Below are 18079 nucleotides of genomic sequence, written 5' to 3' on the forward strand. Positions count from 1 at the left end.
TTTTTTTTTTAATTTTTTTTATTGTTATGTTAACCCCCATACATTACATCATTAGTTTTAGATATAGTGTTCCATGATTCATTGTTTGTGCATAACACCCAGTGCTCCATGCAGAACGTGCCCTCCTCAATACCCATCACCAGGCTAACCCATCCTCCCACCCCCCTCCCCTCTAGAACCCTCAGTTTGTTTTTCAGAGTCCATCGTCTCTCATGGTTCTTCTCCCCCTCCGATTTCCCCCCCTTCATTCTTCCCCTCCTGCTACATTCTTCTTCTTCTTTTTTTCTTTCTTAACATCTATTGCATTATTTGTTTCAGAGGTACAGATCTGAGATTCAACAGTCTTGCACAATTCACAGCGCTTACCAGAACACATACCCTCCCCAGTGTCCATCACCCAGTCACCCCATCCCTCCCACCCCACCCCCCACTCCAGCAACCCTCAGTTTGTTTCCTGAGATTAAGAATTCCTCATATCAGTGAGGTCATATGATACATGTCTTTCTCTGTTTGACTTATTTCGCTCAGCATAATACCCTCCAGTTCCATCCACGTCATTGCAAATGGCAAGATCTCATTCCTTTTGATGGCTGCATAATATTCCATTGTATATATATACCACATCTTCTTTATCCATTCATCTGTTGATGGACATCTTGGCTCTTTCCACAGTTTGGCTATTGTGGACATTGCTCCTATAAACATCGGGGTGCACGTACCCTTTCGGGTCCCTACTTTTGTATCTTTGGGGTAAATACCCAGGAGTGCAATTGCTGGATCATATGGTAGCTCTATTTTCAACTTTTTGAGGAACCTCCATACTGTTTAGTGGAGCCGAATCTTGACTGCACCCGAGCCTCGGCCTCCGTGTGCCTCGGTGGCGGCAGGGAAGAGCTGTTTCTATGAATTTCACTACTTTCAATACTTCATATAAGAGGAATAATACAGTATGCTTTGAGACCCTGCTTTCAATTCTTTTGGATATGTACCCAAAAGGAGAATTGCTGAATCATATGGTAACTCTATTTTTATTTTATTTTCGTGTTTTTTTAAAGATTTGTTTATTTATTTTGGGGGGAAGGGCAGAGGGAGAGAGTCTTTTTTTTTTTTTTAAGATTTATCTATTTATTTATTTATCAGAGGGAGAGACAGCGAGAGAAGGAACACAAGCAGGGGGAGTGGGAGAAGCAGACTCCCGCAGAGCAGGGAGCCCAATGTGGGGGCTCGATCCCAGGACCCTGGGATTGGGGGCTCGATCCCAGGACCCTCGGATCATGACCTGAGCTGAAGGTAGACACTTAACGACTGAGCCAGCCAGGGAGCCCCAGGGAGAGAGAGTCTTAAGCAGACTCCGAACTGAGTGTGGAGCTGATGCTGGGCTCAATCCCACAACCCTGAGGTCACGACCTGAGCCAAAACCAAGAGTCAGGATGTTAACTGACTGAATCACCCAGGTTCCCTGGTTGTTCTATTTTTATTTTTTTGAGGAACCTCTGTATTGTTTTCCATAGTGGTTGCACCATTTTGCAGTCCCACCACCAGTGCACAAGGGTTCTAATTTCTCCACATTCTCGAGGACATGTATTTTCTGGTTTGTTTGTTTGTTTATTTTAGAGCTTGAGGGGGGGTTTATGCAGCACAGTCTCCACGCCCAGCGGAGAGCCCGACACAGGGCTCCATCTCACAACCCTGAGATCATGACCTGAGCCAAAATCAAGAGTGGGACGCTTAACCAACTGAGCCACCCAGGTGCCCCCTCTGTTTTTTTTTATAGTAGCCATCCTAATGGGTGTGATATCTCATTGTGGTTTTGATTTTCATTTCTCTGATGATTAGTGATGTTGACCTGTCTCTGGTTACTTTTAGGATTTTCACTTTATCACTGGTTTTGAGCAATTTGATTATGATGTGCCTTGGTGTAGATTCTTGTGTGTGAGATTTGTTGAGCTTCTTGGATATGTAGGTTTGTAATTTTCATCAAACTTGGAAATAAGTCAGCCATTAGTTCTTAAAATATTTTTTTCTGTGTCCCTCTGTCTCTCCTCTCCTTCAACTCCAATTACTCACATATTAGGCTGCTTGAGGTTGTCCCACAGCTCAGTAATGTGCTTTTCATTAAAAAAAAAAAAATTCTTTTTCTCTGTGTGTTTCATTTTGGATAATTTCTATTGCTCTGTCTTCCACTTGACTAATCTTCTCTTCTCCAATGTCTAATCTACTGTTGATCCCATTCAGTGTATTTTTCATCTGACACTGTAATTTTCTTTTTTTTTTTATTTTATTTATTATTTATTTGACACAGAGAGAGACAGCGAGAGAGGGAACACACGCAGGGGGAGCGGGAGAGGGAGAAGCAGGCTCCCCGCTGAGCAGGGAGCCCAATATGGGACTCAATCCCAGGACCCCAGGATCATGACCTGAGCCAAAGGCAGATACCCAACGACTGAGCCACCCAGGCGCCCCTTCTTTTTTTTTTTTTTAAGACTTTATTTTTTAAGTAATCTCCACACCCAACATGGGGCTCAAAGTCACAACCTCGAGATCAAGAGCTGCAGGCTCCCCTGATTAAGTCAGCCAGGCAGCCCTTAGAAGTTTGATTTTCATTTTCTAGAAGTTTGATTTATGTCTTTTTTATATCTCCATGTCTCTGTTTAACTTTTTTAACATATGAAATACAGTTATGATAGCTGTTTAATCTCCTTTTCTGCTCATTTTACATATGTGTCAGTTATGGGTTGGTGAAATAATGGATTGATTATCCTCCTCATCGTCCTTCATATGTTTCCTGCCTCTCTACCTGCCTGGTAATCTCTGGCTGCTTGCTCAACATTGTGAATTTTACCTTGCTGAGTGCCAGATATTTTTGTAGTCTGTGTGATTTGTTAAGCAGGTCCAGAGTGGTGCTCAGGTTAGGGTTGATTATGCCCCACTACTGAAGCCAAACCCTTCCTGAATACCCTGCCCAAAGCCTTGTCACATTTTCTAGTCTGACTGGTGGGAAAAGGCCCTGAGCACGGCTCCCTCCAAGGATGGCTCTTCCCCTGGTGTCCTTGCTTGTTTTCCTTCTCTCTGGGATCTCAGTGTTTCTGTTACTGTCTTTTGATGCTTGGTGTCCCGTGTTTTGAAAACTTTATTTTGTGTGTTTTGTCTGGTTTAGTTGTGGTGGTGGTGGTGGTTTCCGGTGGGAGGGTAAACCCGGCCCCGTTACTCTACCTTGAGGAGGAGTGGGGATCTTGGTGTGTGTGTTTCTAAGAGCTCCTCAGGAGACCCAGCAAGCAACCAGGTGAGAGCCACTTTATAGACCTGTTTTCTCTGCTTGAAATGTTTTTTTTCTCAATTGAATAGAATCTTTGATTATTTCCTCTCCTCCATTTTCTCTGTGCTCTCTTCTTGGAACTTCTGTTAGATGGATATTGCATAGATTGATCCTTCATCTCTTAACTTTTCTTTCATATTTTCCATTTCCTTGTCATTTTGCTCTACAACCTGAGAGATGTTTAAAACTTTTTTTGTCTCATACCTTTCTTTGATTAAAATTTTAATCTGGGCAGTTATATTTTTTTTAATTTCCAGAACTTTTTCTTTTTCTTTTTTTCTTTTTTAAGATTTTATTTATTTATTTGACAGAGAGACAGTGAGAGAGGGAACACAAGCAGGGGGAAGTGGGAGAGGGAGAAGCAGGCTCCCTGCCGAGCAAGGAGCCCCATGTGGGGCTTGATCCCAGGACCCTGGGATCATGACCAGAGCCGAAGGCAGATGCTTAATGTCTGTGCCACCCAGGCGCCCCTCCAGAACTTTTTCTTGATCTCCAATTACCACATCTTCCTAGAAACCTTTATTTGTTTCATGCTGCATTATCTCATTTATTTGTTTCTTCCAGGGCTGGTTGTTTTGTGTCTTCATCCTAATCCTTTTTGGTGCTACTGAAAGTGAGTAATAGCAGGTCCCCGTGCTTCCCCAGCAGGCTTATCCCTGAACAGGCTGCAAGCTCGGTGGGCAGGTGTATTAACTGATGAAAATGCTTTGCTTCGATCTCCTCACCCAGGTGACATTTGGCAACATTTGGAGACATTTTTGGTTGTGACATCTAGGGGGATGCTACTGGCATCTAGTGGATAGAGACCAGAGATACTGCTAAATATCCTACAGCATACGGGAAAGTCTCCCACCTCAAAGAAGTGTCCGGGCCAAATGTCAATAGTGTGAAGGTGGAGAGAACCCTGATTTAAGACCATCTGGGAGCAGGCTGCCACACCTCACACCACCAAAGGCCAAGACAAGGAGGGACCCTTCACACCCACTTCAAGAGACTTCCCAGGCACTTATTCAAGTTTGTTTAAAGAAGATCTCCAAGGACACACAGCTGACTCAGTCAGTGGAGCATACGACTCTTGATCTTGGGGTTTTGAGTTTGAGCGCCATGTTGGGTGTAGAGATTATTTGAAAATAAAATCTTAAAAAAAAAAAAGAGGGGCACTTGGGTGATTCAGTTGGTTGAACATCCAACTCTTTTTTTTTTTTTTTAAGATTTTATTTATTTATTTAACAGAGAGAGACACAGCGAGAGAGGGAACACAAGCAGGGGGAGTGGGAGAGGGAGAAGCAAGCTTCCCTGCAGAGCAGAGAGCCCGATGTGGGGCTCGATCCCAGGACTCTGGGATCATGACCTGAGCCGAAGGCAGACGCTCAACGACTGAGCCACCCAGGCAGCCTGAACATCCAACTCTTGATCTTAGCTCAGGTCTTGATCTCTTAAAAAAGAAAATTAAAAAAAAATTTTAAAAAAGTTATCTTCAACTGATGGTTCATGAACCACACGTGGCCCACAGACTTGCTTCATTTGGCTTTTATTAGAATACACACATATATATAAAGTGGCCAACATTTTGGTTTATTTTACCTAAAAACCCAGATTTCTAGCTTCTGTTGGAAAATCAGGACAAACATCATTCAAGGAGCCAAGTGGCTGCTATCCCTATAGACGGGCATGTGGTCCCTTCCCCCCTTTGTCCCCTGGTCCCCTTGGCCACCTGTCTCCTGCTTGGCCTCTTTACCCATGTGAATTTATGACCCCTGTCTTTTCTTTTTTTTCTGGTTTTATCCTGGGGACAAATGCTGACTCTGTACCCAGGGATAGCTGTGGAGTGGTTCTGAGATAATCTTCTAGTCATCTTGTTTCTCTCCCACTGTTACTATTCCTTTGGAATAACGGCCGAGCATATATGTAGGAGGACCGTATCTGCCGCCGTTAGTGGTGGAGACTTGGGGATTGTCAGGTACGAGACAGCAGGTGAAGCCCCGGGCATGAGTGAGATTGCTCGGGAGAAGTGTGGCAGGAGAGAACAAAAGCCGTCCAGGATGGACCGCTGAAGAAGGCAGACAGCAAACAAATCAGACGGGATGGCCAGAGGGCGGGAATGGAAATCAGGTGTGTGTGGACTCACAGAAGCCAAGTGGCGAGAACAGGTCAAGAAAAGAATCAAAACATCTAATGCTGCCCACAGGAGGCTGTGCAGGGTCCTTTAATTAAAATATACTGGTCATGGGGCGCCTGGGTGGCTCAGTCGGTTAAGCGTCTGCCTTTGGCTCACGTCATGATCCCGGGGTCCTGGGATCGAGTCCCACATCAGGCTCCCTGCTCGGCGGGGCGTCTGCTTCTCCCTCTCCCTCTGCCTGCCGCTCCCCCTGCTTGTGCTCTGTCTCTCTGTCAAATACATAAATAAAATCTTTAAAAAATATATACAGGACATGATTTTGGTGAGAGCAGTTTCTCTACAGTGCCAGAGGCATGCTGGAGCCTGCAGCAGGTTGCAGGTGCTGGGGAGAGGAGAAAACGTAGACTGTTAGGGCAGACAGCTTTTTCCAGAAGTTCGGCCGTGAAGGCGATGTAAGATCACGTGTGGTGAAGGGTGGAGAATTGGTTGTTGGTGGGCTGGTTGTTTTAAGGTGGAAGAGATTTGAACTTGCTTATAGAGCAAATAGTCTGGGTCTTGTGATGTTGTGAACGGTGTAACCTGACGAGCTCATCCCCACCATGAAACATGTAGAAATGCGGCATAAAATCAAGTAAACATCCTTCAGAATGCACAGCTGGGTTTCAGGAAAGTGAGGGGAATCCCCACACACAAAGAAGAAATTGAAAACCAGAGCTTTGACGCTGTAGATCTTGGCAACACAGGGGCTTGGGTTGTACTCTCACCTAGAGACTGGAGATGAGGTCTCGCCTGGGGTATTGACAACGGAGACCCTAATATGAAGCTCTGCCCCTTAGAGGGGGACACCCTCAGTGAAAGAGTGAACTAGGAAAAAAAAGCTTTCCATCAGCTCAGAGGGCACAAAAGAACCTTGTCAGGCTCACCCTGAGATCTGATGGTGATAGAAAATCTCTCCCGAGAGCTCACTGCCGAAGGCTTGCCCTGGCTTGGGTTTGGGGTTCGAGTTTATACCATCTGCATGGTCATGGAAGCCCAGATAGAGTGAACAAATAACATGGTCCACGCTTGGTAATACCCTTGGAGCATCCTTGACAGGAGCAAACCCAGAACCTCTCTAGAAAGACACCCTCAAATCTAGTCACGCGGCTTCCCACTGATAAGGTCCTGCTGACCCTGAGTTCACAGCCCCAAATTAGAAACTTAAGAGGAAACCATCTGTCATGGATGAAAGTAAGCACCCTAGACCTCCAGACAACAGAGTTATTAGAAGAATTAAAAGAAGGACTCAACGTGAGAAAGTAGTAAGAGGGTGTTAAAAATGAGAGGCAGAGGTTTAAAACAAAGAGAAAGGACAAAGGGTAAAAGTAAGACCCCTGTTAATCCACCGACCTGGCCGTCCCTTCCGCTTTCCTTGGGCTCCTGGTACGTGTGGCCCCTGGCCTGGGTCTGGGAGCGTAAAGATGACTCTGGGGACAGCAGGCTGGCCTCTGTAGCAGGAAGATCACATTCGTCCCTGCGTGCGCACGCACACCCCCCTTCATTTCATAGCGTCCTCAGAGGTCAATTTTTTTTTAAGATTTTATTTATTTATTTGACAAAGAGAGACACAGCGAGAGAGAGAACACAAGCAGGGGGAGTGGGAGAGGGAGAAGCAGGCTTCCCGAGGAGCAGGGAGCCCGATGCGGGGCTCGATCCCAGGACCCTGGGATCATGACCTGAGCCGAAGGCAGATGCCTAACGACTGAGCCACCCAGGCGCCCCAACAATCACTTTTCTGAAGCCTCCAAGGGCGCAGGGGGCAAAGCCAGATGGAGCGCCAGGGTCTTGCCTCTGCTGAGCCCTGACAGGCGAGTGTCTGCACTCTGAACACTGCGTGTCTCTGTGTTTCCCTGGTGGACCGTTTGCTCCCCGTGGGTGGAGTCCCCACAACCCAGTCCTGTCAGCTGATGGTGACAGTGAGAAGTGACACCGTTATCCAGCTCCTGAGTGACAGAGATGGGATGGGAGCCCTGATCCCTAGCTTGTATCAGTTACATGTCCCTGTCTTATGTCACCCCGTCCAACCCCCGCCCCTGCCACTAGAGAGACTGAAATCCTCCAGAGCACGAGCTAGGTCTGATTCCTCCTCCCCCACCCCCACCCCATCCCCCCACCCCCCCCACCCCCACCCCACCCCCGGGGCCTGGCTCAGCCAAGGGCCCTGCTGTTACTTCAACTTCCTTCCTTCCTTCTGGCATCCAGGGCGTGAGAGGGGAGGTCCAGCCCAAGTGCTTGAGGCCCCGGCAGGAAGAGCTGACTCTTGGCCCCTGTCCAGCAGCATTTCCTGGGTGTGAACAGGGGAGGTTCCTGGCCATTAAAGAGCACAGGATGGCTGCTCTCCATGTAGGACTCTCAGTCTGTTTCAGAGCTTCCGGGGGGGGGGGGGGGGGCAGGGAGGGGAGAGGGAGGAGGCCGCAGGACGGTATGAGGCTGTCTAACACTTTCCTAACCCTTGCTGATCCATCGGTGAAAAAGCAGATCTTTGAGTCAATGAATGGGAACAATGTCTACTTAATATCTTTGTTTACCTTGTATTTCTTTTCATGTCGAACCTTCTATCTATAGTAAGCGATACTGGTTTTCCATTTGCAGAAGTGATACAAAAAAGGTTCCTTTTAAAATAAATTTATTAAGCAAATAGTACATCATCTTAAAGAAAAATATAAAGTAAATAATAGTACAGGTGGTAAAGTGGAACGACAAAAATCCTAACATTCATGAGTGAAGTTGGGGAAGTCGGACCCCTGGGAACGGAAACCCCTTCCCCTCTCCCCAGCTCCTAGCTCCTCTCCCAGAGAGATCAGCTCAGACAGATGGCTGTAGGGCCAAGGACATCTCTGGGCTCCATTTCTTCAGGATGGAGCTTTATAAATAAGTCTGCCTTGCGGCAAATCTGTCTCTCTGGACTGATCCAGCAAGCTGGGAGGGAAGGTGGCCAGAGGCCACCTATTAGGAGCCGCTCTGCCCTGGGACAGTGTTCCTTTCCGTATTGGATCAAACTCACATCTCCTTGGCTGGCCTCCCTCCCCCTGCAGGGGGTCAGAGTCGGAGGGCTGCCTGCCATTGACGCAAGGTCCCAGCTGTAGGCAAGGAAGGGGCCTCTCCAGTTTGGCTGACCAAGTCCCTGTTGCAAGTTGGGGGTCAAAGCCACAGTTGAGGTGTAATAAGACGCCCCTTTGGTCTTGACCTCTGTGTGTGTTTCCCTGGAGGCATGATCTGTGGCTCTGGGAGGCTGGCTTCCTGTCCCCTCCTGCTGGCGGGACTGACCCTCGTCATCCACACTCAGCCTGTTCTTTGGCATCCACGGGACCCCCGCACTCGGATCCCAGCATCTTAGGTGCACAAGGAAGGTGGAAGCCTCAGTGATGATGCTATTTTCTGCCTCTCTGGTACCTTGAGATCTTAATCTGCAACGTGATTTTGTGGCTTCTGGCCCAGAGTCGGCCCCATCCCCAATTCTCTGTGCCGCAGGCCTGGGCAGCCAAAGAGAGGCACCTCTGGGCTTCCTCTGGAGCACCGGCTCTGTCCACACGGAGCCCCCCTGGCCCCAGATCCAGGGAATTGAAATCCAGATGTAAAAGGCTGGCGGCGGGTGGGCGGCATTCTTCCCCAGGGGCCCAAGTATCAGCTTGGGTTCCTGGGCTGGAGCTTCAGGGCCTTAAGGCCTCGGAGAGACTCTCTGAGGTAGGGCCTTCCTCAGGGGTCTTTGGGAGGCCAATCCTCCAGGCCCTGGGGATTCAGAACCCCACGCTGGTCCGACCTTCACGCCTCCAGAAAGCGGAGATCTCCTCCAGGGTGACCCGAGGCTGGAGGCCCCACTCAGGATCAGGGCTTCCTAGTCGCTGCCTCTGGGCCTGGGGGCTCCCCAAGTACACGTTGGCCTCTGGCCTCTGTTCCGACTCAGCCCAGCTCACCAAGCCTGGGACACAGGGCCTCTTGTCCAAGGCCTGGGGCCCCCAGAAGGTGCTGCGGGCTGGGGCCCTGGGTGGGGTGCGGGGGACCAAGGAGCCGGACGGGGAGAGTGGGGCTAAAGGGGCAGGTGGGGCTGTTGCACGGGCCTCCAAGGTGCCCCCGGGGGTGGGGGGGTCTGGGGCCTGGTCCATCAGCAAGGGGACCGCAGAGCCGTACCAGTCCTCGGAGCGCTCTCGGGGGGTGCCCCTGGGCTCAATCCACAGTTCTCCTCCGGGGCGCCAGACCAGGGTGGGTGCATGGGTGCTGGGGTCTGGGGGCTGCGAGCGGCGGAACAGGCGTTCGGCCAACACGGCTGTCGTTAGGAGGAAGAGCGCAGAGAGGGAGGCCAGGACCAGCATGATGGGGATGCAGGGCCCACAGGGCAGTGGGGGCCACGAACCCAGCTCTGATGTAGGGAGTCCCTCCATGTGCCCAGAGGGCTGCTCAGGAGTCGAAGGCATCTGGAGAGACAGGGGTCAGGAGAGGAAGCAGATGAGACAGGGTGGGCCTAGAGAGAGAGAGAGAGAGGCCATGAGTGTCCAGACCACAGTGAGGAGAGAGACAGAGGCCCAAGGGGCTGGTATCTGGCCTGGGAAATAGACCCCGACAGACAGAGGAGCAAAGGGGACCCCAGAAGGGCAAGAGAGAGGCAGAAGGCTGGAGAGCCAGGGTCCCTCCGTGGTCAGCAGCCGGACACGCCCGCTCAGGCTCCCCAGCTCGCTTCCAGAAGCCCTGGTTCCCTCTCAGACCCGGGGGTGCCTCAGACGAAACCTAAGTGCCCCCGAGGGCTTCTTTCCTCCTGTCTAGCACCCCCTCCCCACTGCGCCCCTGCGCCCCCGGTCTTGCTTGGGCCTCAGAGGAAGTGGTGGGTAAGGAAATGAGAAGCTCCCCTCTTCCCCGCCCGCTCCCACCCCCTGTGTGTGCGCCCACCTGCCGCTGGCTGGCACCTTGGACGCTCCGGCGGCCTCCCGACTCTCCGTGGAGTGGGTCTTGCTCTCTATAGGCTCCACCTCGTTGCTGTCGTGCTAGGTGTCAGGCCCCACCTCCGCACCTGTCCCCGCCGCCCCCGCACCCGCAGGCTCTGTCTCCCTTGCTTGTCTCTGCCGGCCAGGCCCCCCACCTGCAGGGCCCTCCTGCAGCCTCACCTTACCTCGGGGCCGCCCCAAGGCTCCGGGCTCTCCCTTCAGAGCACTCCTCCCTGTGGAGGAGGGTGCCAGGCAGTTGCCTCAGATAAGGGCGGAAGGGAGGGCACCCCCTGTTGCTGGGCAATGGTGCCCCAACTCCTCTGGCCCCAGTGGAGTGTTTCCTAGGCAACCTGGGGGGATGTGGTCAATGTGGTGGGGAGGCGTTTCCTGGCGAGAGGTGGGGCCCGAACGGGCTGTGCTTGTATTGAACTCAGTCTCACCTCATAGCCAAGCCCCAGGCCCCAGAACATTCACCTGGAGACCGAGAAAGAGGTCGGTTTGCAGAGCCCCGAGGCTCCTGGCTACCCCCCGCAGACGGTTGCCCTGTCCCTGGCCTGCCCACGGGGCCCCACCAAATCTGCTCCTGCCCCCCAGCCCACACCCCCTCCTGCTTGACCCAGCCTTCCCCATACTTCTCATGAACATACATCTCTTTGTCTTCAGACCACGTGGCCTCAGTTTTGGTTGGAAGACATCTGTAAGGCGAGGCGTGGGTAGCAGCAGAGTAGGGGCTCTGGGAAGAATCCAGAATCAGGCTTAGGCCTATCTCCAGGGCTCTGGACGTTTGCCACCCTGGTCCTTTCTCCTGGGGTGAGGGGTCAAGAGGAGCCTGGGGGAGTGGGGCAAGAGGGAGTGTCGTCAACCACTTGGGTCCCTTCAGAGATTGTCTAGTTTAACTCGCTGGCGGACAGATGACAAGCAGGCCCCACATAAGGGCCATGTCATGCCCGAGGTCACACAACCCATGTATGTGGGAGGGACCGGACAAGCACAGATACAAATTCCTAGTCGGGCAAGCAACCCAACACAACACAACTCTTACTCGGGACTAATATTTTCTTTTGCAAAATGACAGCCATTTAATGAGAAAGACTGAAAAATAAGTATCTGAATGTACATTGAAACGTTAGTGTCTTAGAAGATGGTTACAAGGGCAGCGTGACTCACATTGCTCGGTCCTGGTGGTTTTGAGGAAAGGGCCGGAAGGAGCACAGAGTGTGGCACGGGATGGGAGTAGGTGGAAATAGAGTCCGGAAGCTCCGGGCCCTGTGACACATGCTGAAACCTGATGTGATTATAATTTGATGAGATCATAAGCCTTAAAATAAAACCTGAACCTGATACCACCGAACTGGACACTTAAAAATGGTTAAGATTGGGGCACCTGGTTCGCTCTGTCGGAAGGGCGTGCGACTCTTGATCTTGGGGTCATGAGTTCGACCCGCACTTTGGGCATAGAGATTACTAAAAAAAATAAATAAACGTAAAAAAACCCAACAAAACAGGTTAGGGACGCCTGGGTGGCTCAGTCGGTTAAGTGTCTGCCTTCGGCTCAGGTCATGATCCCAGGGTCCTGGGATTGAGCTCCGCATCAGGCTTCCTGCTCTGATTCTTCCCAGCCTCTCCCCCTGCTTGCGCTCTCTCTGTCAAATAAATAAATAAATAAATAAACAAATAAATAATAAATAAAATCTTAAAAAAAAAAAACAGGTTAAGGTAAGTTTTGTTACATGTATTTACAACAATAAAAAAAAGTTTTTAAAAATCTAAATAAGTGAATACATAAGTAAAAACTGAAAATTATGTATGTTCTGTTTTAGTTTTTCCTTAAAAAGACAATACACTAGAAGGATAAACATTATTAAAACCAGGAAGATCAGCTATGATCTGGAATCAAAATTGGATGTTTTGATTTTTTTTTTTTTTTTTTTTGAGAGAGAGAGAGCAAGAGCGTGGGCTTGCGCACATGAGCGAGGTGGGGGCGGGGTGGGGCAGAGAAAGACGGAGAGAGAGAATCCCAAGCAGGCTCCATGCTTACCATGCAGGCTGACTCAGGTTTCTATCTCATGACCCTGAGATCATGACCTCTGCCAACATCCAGAGTCGGATGTTTAACTGACTGAGCCACCCAGGTGCCCCTGAATGTTTTAATTCTTAACTCTCCTATCACTTAAAAAAAAAAAAAAAAAAAAAAGCTTAACATTTTTTAACTAGTTCCTTAAAAAATTAAAAATAGAATTACTTGGTGATCCAGCAATTATACTTCTATGTATATACAGAAGAACTGAAAGCAGAGGGTCAAACAGATATTTGCACACCAGTGTTTATTAGCAGCATTATTCACAACAGCCAAAAGGTAGAAAAAACTTAAATGTCCATCAACGGATGAATGGATAAGCAAAATGCTATATGCACACACATATATGCATAGACGCAGTGGAATATTATTCAGCCCCAAAAAGGAAGGATAGTCTGACACCTGCTACAACATGGCTGAACCTTGAAAACCATATGCTAGGGACGCCTGGGTGGCTCAGTTGGTTAAGTGTCCGCCTTCAGCTCAGGTCATGATCTCAGGGTCCTGGGATCGAGCCCCATGTCAGTCTCCCTGCTCAGCGGGGAGTCTATTTCTCCCTCTGCCACTCCCCTGCTTGTGCTCTCCCTCTTTCTGACAAATAAATAAAATCTTAAAAGAAAAGAAAACCATATGCTAAGTGAAATAAGCAGTCACAAAAAGACAAATACTGTAGAATTCTACTTGTACGAGGTCCCCAGAGCAGTCAAACTCATGGAGACAAAGAAAGTAGAATGGGGGTTGTCAGGGACTGGGGGGAAAGGGGAATGGGGAGTTATTGTTTAATGGGTATAGAGTTTCAGTTTGACAAGATGAAAACGTTCTCTAGGGGCGCCTGGGTGGCTCAGTTGTTAAGTGTCTACCTTCGGCTCAGGTCAGGATCCTGGGGTCCTGGGATCGAGCCCCGCGTCGGGCTCCCTGCTCAGCAGGAAGCCTGCTTCTCCCTCTCCCACTCCCCCTGCTTGTGTTCCCTCTCTCGCTGTCTCTCCGTCAAATAAATAAATAAAATCTTAAAAAAAAAAAAGACGAGAACGTTCTCAAGATGGATGTGTTCCCTCTCTCTCTGTCTCTCTGTCAAATAAATAAATAAAATCCTTAAAATCTTAAAAAAAAAGATTTTTTTTAATTAAAAAAATTTTTTTTAAGATTTTATTTATTTATTTGACAGAGAGAGATAGGGAACACAAGCAGGGGGAGTGGGAGAGGGAGAAGCAGGCTCCCTGCGGGAGCCTGACACAGGGCTCGATCCCAGGATCTTGGGATCATGACCTGAGCCGAAGGCAGATGCTAAACAACTGAGCCACCCAGGCGCCCCTTAAGATTTTATTTTTAAGTAATCTCTACACCAAACGTGGGGCTCGAACTCACAACGCTGAGATCAAGAGTCACATGCTCCACTGACCGAGCCAGCCAGGCGCCCCAGCCTGCATTTTTTTTTTTACAACCTTCTGCAGAGCAGGGATCAGAACCCAGATGTCCAGACGCTCAGGTTCCTCCCACTCCAGTGCTCAAGAATTTCTGAAAACAGAAATCAGGAAGTAACTCAAGGAGTGTGTGCAATAGAGAAGTCTCTGGGTCAGAAGTCTATGAAACAGGCCCTGCGGGGGTTGTCTTCTGGGTTGAAGGGGTGCTCCTGGGGCTAGGTGTTCAGGGAGGAACCTGACCATACCTGGAACCAGCGAGAGAAAACTTAATTCGCATAGACTAGGCAGCCGGCTTGTGGACTGCTGTGTGCACAGTTCTGTCCTTGGGACTCTTCCCTTCTAAGTGTATGTGGTGGTTTTAAAACGTGTCTGCAGTGGATGGAACTGGAGGGTATTATGCTGAGCGAAATAAGTCAAACAGAGAAAGACATGTATCATATGACCTCACTGATATGAGGAATTCTTAATCTCAGGAAACAAACTGAGGGTTGCTGGAGTGGGGGGTGGGGTGGGAGGGATGGGGTGACTGGGTGATGGACACTGGGGAGGGTATGTGTTCTGGTAAGCGCTGTGAATTGTGCAAGACTGTTGAATCTCAGATCTGTACCTCTGAAACAAATAATGCAATAGATGTTAAGAAAGAAAAAAAGAAGAAGAATGTAGCAGGAGGGGAAGAATGAAGGGGGGGAAATCGGAGGGGGAGAAGAACCATGAGAGACGATGGACTCTGAAAAACAAACTGAGGGTTCTAGAGGGGAGGGGGGTGGGAGGATGGGTTAGCCTGGTGATGGGTATTGAGGAGGGCACGTTCTGCATGGAGCACTGGGTGTTATGCACAAACAATGAATCATGGAACACTATATCTAAAACTAATGATGTAATGTATGGGGATTAACATAACAATAAAAAAATAAAAATAAAATAAAATAAAACGTGTCTGCAAATCCTTGACATTTCTTCTGTCATAGGGTTGAGTCTCGTCCCCCATCTCTTGAACAGAGGCTAGCCTTAGTGACTGACTTCTAATGGATGGAAGAGAGTCGAAGTGACAGCATGTCCCAAGCCTAGGTTAAAAAAAAAGGGGACAGGGGGCGCTTGGGTGGTTCAGTCGGTTGAGCATCGGAGTCTTGGTTTTGGCTCAGGTTGTGATCTTGTGGGTTTCGGGATCAATCCCTGCTTCCAGCTCCACGCTTAGCGGGGAGTCTGCTTGAAAGATTCTCTCTCTCTGCCCTTACTCCCTCTAAAATAAATAAATAGGGGCGCCTGGGTGGCTCAGTCGTTAGGCGTCTGCCTTCAGCTCAGGTCATGATCCCAGGGTCCTGGGATCGAGCCCCGTGTCGGTCTCCCTGCTCCACAGGAAGCCTGCTTCTCCCTCTACCAGTCCCCCTGCTGTGTTCCCTCTCTCGCTATGTCTCTCTCTGTCAAATAAATAAATAAAATCTTTAAAAAATAAATAAATAAAATAAATAAATCTTTTTTAAAAAGAGAGAGTGAGAGAGACAGAGATGCCTGACTGGCTCCGTCTGTGGACCTTGATCTCAGGGTTGTGGGTTCAAGCCCCACATTGGGTGTGGAGATTATTTAAACAAACTTTTAGAAAATTAAATAAATACATTTTAAAAAAGGGGGGCAGTGCCTGGCTGGCTCAGTCTGTGGAGCATATGACTCTTGATCTCGGGGTTGTGAATTCAAGCCTCACGTTGGGTGTAGAGATTACTTAAAAAAAAAAAAATCTTAAAAAATAAAAATAAAAAAATATTTAAAAAGAGACAGAGCTCCCACCTGGCTTGGGCTTGCTATCCATCTATCTGTTATCTATCTATCTATCATCTATCTATCTATCATCTATCATCTATCTATCTCAGTGTTCCCTCTTGGAACCCAGTCACCATGTGTGAGGAAGCCCAGGATACATGTAGGTGCCCTGGTGAAAGTCCCAGTTACAGTCCCAATGACAGCCAACATCAGCCACCCACCTGTAAGTGAGCCACTCCTCAGATGTGCAGCAGAGACTACCCCACTGAGCCCTCGTTAAAACAGATTTATTGGGGTACCTGCGTGGTTCAGTCAGTTAAGCGTCTGCCTTCGGCTCCGGTGGTGATCCCAGGGTCCTGGGATCGAGCCCCGTGTCGGTCTCCCTGCTCCACAGGAAGCCTGCTTCTCCCTCTGCCACTCCCCCATCTAGTGCTCTCTCTCTCAAATAAATAAAATCTTTTTTTAAAAAAGAAAGAAAACAAATAAAACAGATTTATGAGAAAAATCAGTCTCACTGCCTTAGGGCACTAGGTTTCGGGGAGGTTTGTGACCCCGAAGTGGATATAACTGGACCGCTTTCCGGCGCGGCTCTCACCGGGTGAGTAAGGACGAGTAAGGACCGGGCTTCAGAATCGCCTGCGGGGCCTTCTCTAGCGCCCACTCTTTATCCCTCTGCCCCCCCTCCCCCATTCTCTTCCACTGTTTTAGGGCCTGAGATGGGGGGGCGGTGAGGACAGCCGCAGCAACAGCGGCCCTGGGGTGGGTTAGGAAATGCCCCAGGCGGGTCAGATATGCCCTCCCGCCCCCCAGCTGAGATCACCAGACCTGTTCTGTCCAGTGCAGTAGTCATTAGCCGCATGCGGCTCTTCAAATTCAATTTAATTCAAATAAAATACTCAGGAGTGCTTCGGGCTCAGTAATTACATTTCAGGTGCTCAATCGGCGCGTGCAGCTGGTGGTGACCGCCGACCCGGGCAGCGCGGCCGCGAACGTTCCACCACCGAGAGCCCTGTTGGGCGGTGCTGCACTTGAACGTCACGGCCCCAAGCGGCCCGAGGGCGGGCGAGCGCAGCATCTCCTGGGAGGGCCCTGGCCTGCCGATCTCAGGCTCCGCCCAGACTCGGCGCATCAGAGGCTCTAGGCGATCTGGAGGCGCGCAGCAACCTTGGCTGCACACCCAAAACGCGTGGGAAGCTTTTTTAAAAAAAAGCTCCACGCTGTAGGGGCACCGGGGTGGCTCAGTCGGTTAGGGGTCTGCCTTCAGCTCAGGTCATGATCCCGGAGTCCGGAGATCGAGTCCTGCGTCAGGTTACCTGCTTTAGCAGGGAGCCTGCTTCTCCCTCTGCCCCTACCCCGGCTTGTGCTCTCTCTCTCTCTCTCTTTCTGGAAATGAATAAAATCTTTAAAAAACAAAAAGAAAAAAAGAGAATAAAAGCTTGACGCTGTAGCCACACCCCAGACCAAGACAATCAGAGTCTCCCAGGAGGTGGGACCCAGGTGGCAGTCTTAGGGACTTCTGGGTGATTCCAAGAACCACTGCACTAGTCTACCTCGTGGGGGAGTCCCACAGCTTCTGCCCTGTCCTGGGCACTTGTTGGGTTCTCTAACTAGCGCCACTATTTGAGGAATCACCTTTTCTGAATGGTTCCTACCAGTCACCTGGCTCCTAGCCATGAGTTACTGGGTTAACACTTCACTGGTGCTGGACCAAGTAGTTTTCTCCCTTGGAACTTCGGGGCTGAGATTGAATGACTGCCTGGATGACTGAATCTGTTAGATGTACAAGTTAGGAGCTCTCAGTGACCCCACTCCCATCACATGGACCAGAGAAGTGGAAGTAGCAGCCAGCAGGCAGGAGCATTGGAGAGACCATTTCTGATGGTATTTGAGTCCCTGGTTCTAGTTCCTTCCTGATGCCCAGCTTCACTCCTGTCCTTGGGTTCTTGTGTCCTTATAATACATTTCCCTTTGGGCTTAAAAAAAAAGGAAGTTCAGCTTCAGCAGATAAAGGAGCATGCAGTCAACCTTGAGCTTCTTCTGACTAGATGGAATTAAACTATGTTCCCTGCTCTTTTGTTCTCTGAAAAGCACAACCCCAGGTGGTTAGGAGCAGAGAAGCAGACAGCAGATAGCTGGAATACACTTGGAAACTGAGGCTTTAGAAGGGTTTGAGTAGCCCATCTGGGGTGACCAACCGTCCCAATCGTGTCTGGATCATCCTCGTTTTAGGTATGTATGTATGTATGTATTTTTTTTTTTTTTTTAGATTTTATTTATTTATTTGAGAGAGAGAGCATGAATGGGAGTGGGAGGGGTGGAGGGAGAGGGAGAAGCAGACTCCCTGCCTAGCGGGTAGCCCCATGCGGGGCTCCATCCTGGGACTCCGGGATCATGACCTGAGCCGAAGGCAGACGCTTAACCAACCGAGCCACCCAG

General features: G+C 49.5%; 1 protein-coding gene and 1 long non-coding RNA gene across 10 annotated transcripts; one reads left to right on the top strand and one right to left on the bottom strand.

Annotated features, from left to right (window-relative positions):
• The first annotated feature begins 3227 nt into the window (after positions 1 to 3227).
• On the top strand, positions 3228 to 4507 carry LOC118540551 (uncharacterized). Its single transcript, XR_004919699.2, has 3 exons — positions 3228 to 3283; positions 3881 to 3929; positions 4046 to 4507. It is a non-coding gene; the product is annotated as an uncharacterized LOC118540551 (long non-coding RNA).
• A 3576-nt stretch (positions 4508 to 8083) lies between these two features.
• Positions 8084 to 16632, bottom strand: C6H16orf54 (chromosome 6 C16orf54 homolog). 9 transcript variants are annotated; one of them, XM_078074603.1, is made up of 5 exons: positions 16469 to 16632; positions 15943 to 16099; positions 11038 to 11219; positions 10356 to 10864; positions 8084 to 9933 (listed from the first exon to the last, which is right to left on the bottom strand). In XM_078074603.1, exon 5 carries the CDS (start codon positions 9884 to 9886, stop codon positions 9212 to 9214), a length of 675 nt encoding a protein of 224 aa, XP_077930729.1. In that variant the 5' UTR covers positions 9887 to 9933; positions 10356 to 10864; positions 11038 to 11219; positions 15943 to 16099; positions 16469 to 16632; the 3' UTR covers positions 8084 to 9211. The 9 variants fall into 9 exon arrangements, with proteins under 9 accessions (XP_077930729.1, XP_035955668.1, XP_077930734.1 ...); XM_036099775.2 differs by lacking the exons at positions 15943 to 16099; positions 16469 to 16632 and adding an exon at positions 11558 to 12033; XM_078074608.1 differs by lacking the exons at positions 15943 to 16099; positions 16469 to 16632 and having other exon boundaries at positions 8084 to 9886; positions 10576 to 10864; positions 11038 to 12033.
• Positions 16633 to 18079: the final 1447 nt, after the last annotated feature.

Source organism: Halichoerus grypus, chromosome 6, assembly GCF_964656455.1.
Source record: "Halichoerus grypus chromosome 6, mHalGry1.hap1.1, whole genome shotgun sequence".
Lineage (NCBI taxonomy): Eukaryota > Metazoa > Chordata > Mammalia > Carnivora > Phocidae > Halichoerus > Halichoerus grypus.

What these genes read in the sequence shown, in the direction of transcription:
- C6H16orf54 (XM_078074603.1), bottom strand. Translation starts at nt 9,886, where the DNA reads ATGCCTTCGACTCCTGAGCAGCCCTCTGGGCACATGGAGGGACTCCCT.